The sequence below is a fragment of the Ichthyophthirius multifiliis genome (genome assembly GCF_000220395.1).
Source record: "Ichthyophthirius multifiliis unplaced genomic scaffold scaff_1120509249807, whole genome shotgun sequence".
In the NCBI taxonomy this organism is placed as follows: domain Eukaryota; phylum Ciliophora; class Oligohymenophorea; order Hymenostomatida; genus Ichthyophthirius; species Ichthyophthirius multifiliis.
Window position 1 is genome coordinate 1 of NW_004087293.1, and position 9246 is coordinate 9246.

Here is a 9246-nt window from a genome sequence, read left to right on the forward strand (position 1 = left end):
ACCACCACCACCACCACCCCAACCCCAACCCCAACCCCAACCCCACCCAACATCAACCCCCACCTTAACCTTATTTTTAATTTACATTTTCTAATTCTAATACATTTATATTATAATATCTTTTTTTAAAATTAATTTTTTTATATATTTTTTATTTAATATTTTTATTATGCCTGTTAACAATTACTCTTTTTTTTTTTTCATTTTCATTTTAATTTTTATATGATTATATTATATTTTTATTATAAAAAATAAAATAATTTTTTATATCTATTTATGAATATATTTTTTAATAATTATTTATATATAAATTTATTATATTTTTTTTATTTACATATTTATTTTTGTTATAAATAAATAAAAGTAAGATAATTGACATAAATTATTTTTTAATAAAAATAATTATTTATTTTTCTATTTTTATTTTGCAAAATATTTGTTCGCCAATTTATTTTTTATTTATAAACTATTAAAAAGATGCGAACAAATACTAATTTTACTTAATAATATTTATATTTATTTCATTTGATCATTAAATATTATTAAATATACATATCTTGGCTTTTTTAGATGGATTTTTAATTGTAAATTTTATTATTTTTGTTTACTTTTATTTTAATTTAAATTCTATTTTGTTTTTTTCAATAACATACACATCACTATTAGACAACTTTAGATTCTCTTTTAATTTTATATCTCCTTAAAAAATTATATTTTAATCAGTATTATTTTTAATTTTAATTAAATATCTATAATATTTATCCCATCCTTCTTTTATGTATCCTTTTTTATTGTACTAAACACATTATAATTTTTAAAAGAAATAATTCAAATATAGCTTATCTATATTTTTTCCTTAATCTTTATTTAGTTTTTAAAAATTTAATTGAAATTTAGATAAAGAACTAAAAACAATATTAACATTTTTTTCATTTTCTTAATTTAAAATACCTTTAATTTTAATAACATATCTTTAAATATATCAAAAAATAATATTAATAAAAAATTTAAACCAAAAAAAAAAATTAAAAATATTAAAATTTTATTCTTTTACTATCCTTCCTATAATTTTAAAAAAGGATTTTTTTTGTTCATATGTATTGTCCTTTCTGCTCTCCAACAATCCTAACTATTATAAGAAATTTATTTAACAAATTAATCTGAGCATATTTAAAATAATCTGAATTCGTATCTACGTTAATTATTTTCATTTTAATTTAATCTCAAACACACAAATTATTTTTTTCTATAAAAAATTACAAATACTATGATTTTCTATTTACCAAAAGCAAATCCAAATATTAATATTAATACTTTTTTTTAATAAACTAAACACATAAATATTCAAAATTTTGATAAAAATCTTTAACATTTACCCAAAAAATTTTCTCTTCCCATGGATTTTTTAATAAAAAATTATTTTAATCAATATCCAATAAAGAATAAGCATGATTTTTTACAAATTATTCTTTTACATTTTTAAAAGTGCTTGTAATAACGATACATTATTTATTTAGCCACATTCTAATTATTTCTAATAATTCTTTTTCTGAAAAATTTTATATCCAATATCCTTTCGCAGGAAACAAAAGTAAGCTTTCCATAGCAGTTTCTATATATAAGTTTTCTGTTTTAAAATAACTCCCTTATATTTTCGCCCAAGCCTTTTCTAAAATACTAGCCCAAACGCAATTTTAATTTACTTATGCAAACAAAGGCTTTTTATTTAAATTGCAAGGTAAAAAATCATCAACTATAATTAATGTAGGTATTCCTTTAATATAAAATTATATTTGATAAAATCCAACTTCGGTATTATAATTAACAAATAAGCCTTTTATTTATTCTGGGTATTTACTTAAACTTTACAAAACAGATAAAAAATAGCATGTTTTAGATTGTCCCTTTTTAAAATAAAAAATATTTATTTTAATTTTAATTTATATTTAACTTAAATAATGTTTTTGCATTCTAAATTTTTAAATAAAAATATTTGATTTACATTTAATATTTATTATGGTCGAAGCCATATTATTTCTTTTTAATTTAATTGCTAATTATAAACCATTTATTCATCAAATATATTTTCTTTTATTTAAAAAAACTACTAATCAACAAATTCTTAAAATTCATTTAATTCTAATATTTATTATCTTTTATATTGTATTTCTTTAATGTTAATTTCATTAATAACTGAAAAATTAAAAGGCAATTTTTTAACGATTGATTTATTATTAGAAGGGTTTATTAAATAAATTAAACACTTTTCAGAATTATAATGTTTACCTAATTATTTTAATTTATCATAAATATTATAAAATGAAAATCCTCCTAATTCACTCAAAAAAAGCAAGCATTTAATTGAATCATATAAAAAACATATTTCTATTATTGAATTTTACTAAAAATCCTCACAGTATAAATTATCTAAGAATTCTTTTTAATCATTAAAATTATATTAATGTAGCCTTTTTACTAAATATTTCAATATATCTATTTAATCATATTTACATATTATATGAAACGAATTTTAGTATTTTTATAAATCTATAATGTCTAATATTTTTATTCTATTGTTTTCTACAAAGCTTATAAAATCTGCCATTTTTCCATTTTTAATAGAATTAATTATTTCTGAATCTATTTATTCATTTATTTGATAATTAATATTGCTTATTCTTTTCTTTTATTTAATTAATGGTAATTATAACTAATTATAATTATAATGTTAAATTTATTAATCTTAATCTTATAAAACTAAAATATTATTCATACGAAAATAATTTATATTTATTAAATATATTTTTATAAATAAAATTTTATAATTATTTTTATCAAAAAAATTAAATTTATTTTTAATTCATCTCTTTTAACTGTAAAAAAAAAAAAAAAAGATAAATATATATAGAAAACAGTGTAATTTTGTTTATATATAATCATGTTTCAAATTAATTATAAATTATGTAAAGTATTAAATGAATTATAAATTCTGAAAAGTGTTATAATATTAATTTTCGCAGCATTTATAAATATTCCATACTGTTTTTTATAATATCAAATTAACATTATATATTTAAAAAAATTTATCTAATTTTTGTATATCGAATATATTTAAAATATTTATATAAATAAAATTATAGTTTTAACTTTCTTTCTAAAATAAATAAAATAGGGAAAAAAACAATAAAAAATCAAATATATATAAAATTTAAAACATAAAAATGAAAAATATAATCTAATAATTGGATATTTTTTCTGTAAATTTCCTATTTTATATATCACCAAAAGATAATAAATAAAAATCTATTTTCGGAAGTCTTATCTCTATAATTGTAATAATGCTTTCAATCTCTTATTTGCTTTATTTGCTTATAATGTATTTTACTAATTAATTCTCTCCAAAAGTAAACCAACAAAAGTATATAGAGAAAAATTATATTAGCTACAAACCTAACTAAGATTTTATTGCATTTTCTTTTATTGCTAATGGAATAACAATAGAATAATATTAAAAATAATAAAATAAAAAATATTTTAACTATAAAGTTAATTATATTTATTTTAATGAAAAAAGAAATTTAAAAATTTTAAACTCAGGTATAGTTTTATGTGAAGATCCATTATTCTAGGATTTCTATTGTATAGATATTTCAAAAATAAATAAAGATTTATTTATGGATCCTATAAATTTAATTACTTCTTAATTTATATTAGAAATTTAATTTTAGAATCAAGATGTTTCTGGATATGCAACTGTTTAAGAAGCTTATGATTTAATATTATAAGTTCAAAACTATTTCGTCTTATATATAAAAACGGAATAATATAATAATAAATTGAAATAATTCTAAAACAATTATTAGTTAGAATATTATTAAGTTGATCCTGAATATGTAAATATAAGCTAAATAAAACTATAAAAAGGAATAAATATTATTTAAGAAGGGTTAATTTTTTAATAAACTAAAATAGAAGAAAAAGTTACGAATTATAGAAAAAGCAATGGATTTTTTACATTTTAAAATTATGTTAATATACACTAATCACATGCAATTTTAAAGATATCTTTTGAAATAGACTAATTATATGAAGAAATAAATATTTAATACCCTTAAATAACGGAAATTATTGCATAATTTATGGGAGTTTTTAATATTTTATTAATTTTAGGTATTCTTGGTAAAAAAGCGGCATAGTAATAAATAATATAAAGCATTAAAAATATATTTTTATAAGAATATTTTTAAAAGTCTAAATAATTATTATAAAAAGAATAACAAAAAGTAAAATAAAATAATAATTTATATTAAAATACTTAACAAACAAACAAAAAAAGGAAAATACCATTGGATTTCTTAATAAAATAAAAAAAGCTTTGACTAAAGAAATATAAAGTGAAGAAGAAATAATACAATAATAATTAAAGGATTTTTCTATTAAAAAAATGTAGTTAATTGAAATATATAAAGACATTATATATATGAAAAAAGCAATAAAACTTATTTTAACAAAATAATAGTATGCAGCTATTAGGTATTGCTCCTCCACTTTTTAAGTCATTTAAAAAAATAAAAAAAATAAAGTCTAAAAATAATAAATTTAAAATTTAAAATTTGAATAAAATATAATGCCTACTACCTAATAATAAAAAAACCATTTAGAAGCATTGGATATGATTGAAATAGATGAATAATTATAATAACAGTATTTGATGGAATTTTTGCAAGGACTTAAAGGAGAATAATAGTAAAGCTAATTAGATATTAATATTAAAGATTGTATATTTATTTGTAATAAAGAAGAAGTTTAAAAATAAAATTAAATTTTTAAAGAATATGATTAACATAAAAGCGAGAATTAAAAAAAATTGATTTTTAAAATTCTAATGAATAAATGAATATTATTGATAATAATTTATAAAAAAATAAAAAACCATCTATCTATTAAAATTAATACTGAGAACAAAATTATTAATATAAAATAAAAAAATTATATTATTAAAAATATAAATTTAAGTATTAAAAATAAGATTTTAATATAATTGTATTATTAATTGCAAATGATATTTTATAAAATTTAATAATATTTATAATAAATTCATTATAAAATATAAAAAATGAAAAGCAAATTTTATATAAGTAAATAATAGCAAAAAAAAAACAATAAATAAGAAAAATTTTATATGCTTATTTGCTCTTATTTTTATTTTTTCGATAAATTCAATCTATAAAAAATAGGACATTATTCGTTTTTTTCCCGCTTTTTTTTTTCTTGATTAATTTTTTTTTAAAAAATTATAGATAAAAACATATAAATAACATTTAATGAATTTATAAAAATTATATTTTAATTTATTATAAAGAATATCCTGTTTATATAAAAAATTATATAAATTTATATATTTTAATATAAAAAAATAAAATTAGTTTTTATTATTATCTTATAAATAAATAATTATTTATTCAAGATTTTGTTTTTTTTTTAATTTTACTTTATTTTTTTAATTTATTATTTTAACATTTTATATTTTATTATAAATTGTTTCAATGTAAATGCAATGCCTCTTAAATATAGTTCAAAAATATAAAATTTATATTTTTTAGAACTTTAAAATATTACAATGAAAAATACTATTAATAAGTAAGTTAGAAAAAAAAAAAATTATAGAAATAAAACATTATAAAATATATAAAAGATCTTCCATAAATAAAATGCAATAAATATAAAATATTATATTATAAGGGAGTCATTTTTTTAATATTTTATTATAAAAATTTATCTTATTTGTATAAATGGTATTCTTTTATCTAAATCGTTAGAATATTTTTACTCTTCATTCAACAATATAAATTTACTATAAAATTCAATTTAAATTTTATTTAAAACTCAATAATTATTTTCCGAATAAATATAATTCATTAATAGTTTCGCAATTTTAAATTAATTTTTACTTATTTTAATTAATAGATAAATTATTGATTTTTCTAAAAGTTTTTGGATTAATTTTTTGTTAAGTTTAAAAAAAATATTAATGTGAAGTTGAAATAGGAATTTTTTACAAAAAAAAAAAAATATCATAAAGAATGTTTTATATAATAAATATACATTTTTTTTTTAATAATATAATGTAAATTATTATATATATTATAAAATTAAGATATTCTTAGAAAATCTATTACAAAAATATCATAATTTTATAATAAAATAATAAAAATAAATAAATATAATAAAATTTTTTATTAAATAATATAAAATAAACATTATATTTTCTTTAAAAATAAATAAAAACTATTATATTTAATAATAATATTAATAGATTAAAATTAATATAATAATTCTTTTAAGACATATGATTTATTAAATTGATAATGACTATAATATATTCTTTATATATTTAATAATAAAGATTAACATTTAACATAAAACTAAAAATTAATAATATTTATTGCTTATTAGAAAGTATAATTTACTTTATTACAAATTTTTATTATTTACTCAATTAATTTTTTAGATGATTGGTTAAATTAAAAATAAAAATATTTTACTATATTAGAGGAGGAAAAATTCTTATATTTAAAATAGTTATTTGAATTTTTAATTAAACTATATAGACATATATTATTAATTTAGTTATAAATGTCTTTAATAAAATAGTTATATAAGAATTTTTCAATTAATATTTTCTTAATTAGTAATAAATATTCATAATCTATTTTTAAAATTATGCTACTTTCATAAACTAATATAATCGTATACTTTTATTTTAAATATGTTTAAATTTTAATTGTGAAAAGAAACCTTATATATGTTTTATTATACTTTTCTTTTTACTAAAATTAATATTTTATTATACTCCTTCCCTATTCTTATATTTTTCTTCTTCTAATAATTGTTATTATTTAATTAATTAATATCTCTATTTAGTTTAATTTTATATTCTAAATAAATAATCTTATATTAGAAATTCAAATTATAATCAATTTTTTAATAGGAGGAAGTGTAGAGATATTCAATTAAGGAGATTTGCCATTTTCAAATAAATTTTTTCTATATATTTATTAAAAAAAATACCTTATTTTGTCTTTCTATATATATGATTTGTATTTTAATAATTTAAATATATATTTTAATATTTTTTATTAATATTTTTATACATAATTTTATTTCTATCATTTACTTAATTTTAACAATTTTAACTAAATAAATGTTATCATTTATTTATATATTAAAATGTTATAATTCATTAAAACAAAATATTATGAAATCTCATCTATATATAATTTGAATTATAATTAAGAATTTTTATTTAATATGTTTATAAATTTATTTATTTTTACTTTTATATAAATTATGATTACAATTTTTTTATTTTTTTAATAGTTTTTTCCATATTTTTATATATCTTTATTTCTTATTTTTATAAAATTGAAAAATATTATTTAAATAATGTTACTAATAACTCTCTTTTATACATTCAATAAAAATATCACTTGAATTTTACCAATTAATTTAAATAATTTTAAATTCTTAATTTTATTTAATATTTATTACTATACTTTGTCTTCATTAATCAAGCTTTAAGTGTAATCATTAAATATATATAAAAAAAAATATTTATTTATTTTAAAACTTATAAAATATAAATATTCAATAACAAGTAATTATTAAAAACCATATTTTTAATTAATTAATAATATAATTTAAAATACATTCTTTTTATTAATTTTTTAAAAATAAGGAAGTATAATATAAATAATAATACATCCCTACTAGATACAACATTTTTTATATTAATAATAACTGTATAAAAAAATAAACATTTAATTATTTTAATACTTGTTGATATTGTTTTTTTATATTTTTTATAAAAGGTAGGTCATCAATAATTTTCATATTTTTAATATAATTTTATATTTTATATATTTTTAATTATAAAATATTATTTATAAATATATGAAAAAAAAGTTTTAAATTAAATAAAAAACTTTAATTTCAAAAGATAAAATAAAAAAAGCCATTTTTAATTTTTTTAGAATAACTAATTTAATAAAATAAAGAAAATATTCAAAATTAATTAACAAAATATATAAATATATATATATATATATATAAATATATATATATATATTTATATTTATATAATCTTTTTTTTACTTATCAATATTAATATAATTAAAATAAAAGAAAATCATTTAAGTATAATAATATAATTTATATATAAAATTTATTTTTCATAATCTAAATTCATTATCAGCTGCTTCTTTAGTTTCTTCAATAAAAATTTTAAAAATATCAGATTTTAAAACCTACTTATTTTTACAAATTTTATTTAGAAAATTTTATAGCTTTTATTATCTTTCCAAAATAATGTCTTCGTCTAAATTACCGAACCATTTCTTACTTGGAAAAGAAGGCAATATTAATTTTTAGAATTTTAAATTTTTATAAAAGTCAAAAAGCATTGAATACCTAGTAGAAAATATCCAACTTTATTTTTATATAATTTAATTTTAAATAACCTAACTTAAGATGACCTATACTTAATAAATTACAATATTTTTCTCTTTACCATTTCCCTTTAACTCATTCTCTGAAACAATTTCATAATTTAAAAATATAAATTCAATTATTTCTTATTTTTTCGTTTGTAATTATGTACTCATATCTTGATTCGAAATTCTACTAGTTGTATTTAGTTTTCTTTCTAGAAAGTTAATGAAACTAATATTTTCAGATTTACATTATTATTGATTTTTTAATTATTAACTTAAATTGAAAGATTCTTCGTCTGTGGAACATTAAGATAAGAATGTTATTTTTAGGTTTTTTAGTTGGAAATCTAAAACTCTAAATTAGAGTTAGATATTAGTTGATTATCCATTGCGAAAAAATGAATTTTAGTTTACAGTGATCTGTATATTATATTTTAAGGGTATTTTAATTCAATTTAACTAACTTTTTTTAAATTTAATTTAAAATAAAGTTTAATTTTCTGTTTGGGATTTTCTAAAAAAAAAAGATGTACTTTTTTTTTAATAAAGTTTTTATAAAATAAATAAAATTTATATATATATATATTTAAATTACTATTTTTTAGAAAAAGAATAAATTAATTTCATTTTAATATTTGGTTAATAATTTTAATTATAATTTTATATTAAATAAAAAAAAAAAAAAAAAAAAATCATAAAAATTAAAAAAATATTAAATTAAATTTAAAATAATAATAATAAATAAATAAAAATT

The 9246-nt window shown here is 14.5% G+C and overlaps 1 protein-coding gene across 1 annotated transcript, besides 7 other annotated features; it reads right to left on the bottom strand. All coding sequences in view use genetic code 6, as the record gives it.

Moving 5' to 3' along the window:
• Positions 1–15: 15 nt before the first annotated feature.
• Positions 16–45: a microsatellite.
• Positions 46–110: 65 nt separating this feature from the next.
• Positions 111–171: a microsatellite.
• Positions 172–258: 87 nt separating this feature from the next.
• Positions 259–321: a microsatellite.
• A 2464-nt stretch (positions 322–2785) lies between these two features.
• Positions 2786–2835: a microsatellite.
• Positions 2793–2858: a microsatellite.
• A 2685-nt stretch (positions 2859–5543) lies between these two features.
• On the bottom strand, positions 5544–7893 carry IMG5_034250 (hypothetical protein; the record flags this gene model as incomplete). The annotated part of the gene is made up of 2 exons (XM_004039038.1): positions 5544–5697; positions 7802–7893. 2 exons carry the CDS (start codon positions 7891–7893, stop codon positions 5544–5546), a joined length of 246 nt encoding a protein of 81 aa, XP_004039086.1.
• Positions 7882–7928: a microsatellite.
• Positions 7929–8082: 154 nt separating this feature from the next.
• Positions 8083–8141: a microsatellite.
• Positions 8142–9246: the final 1105 nt, after the last annotated feature.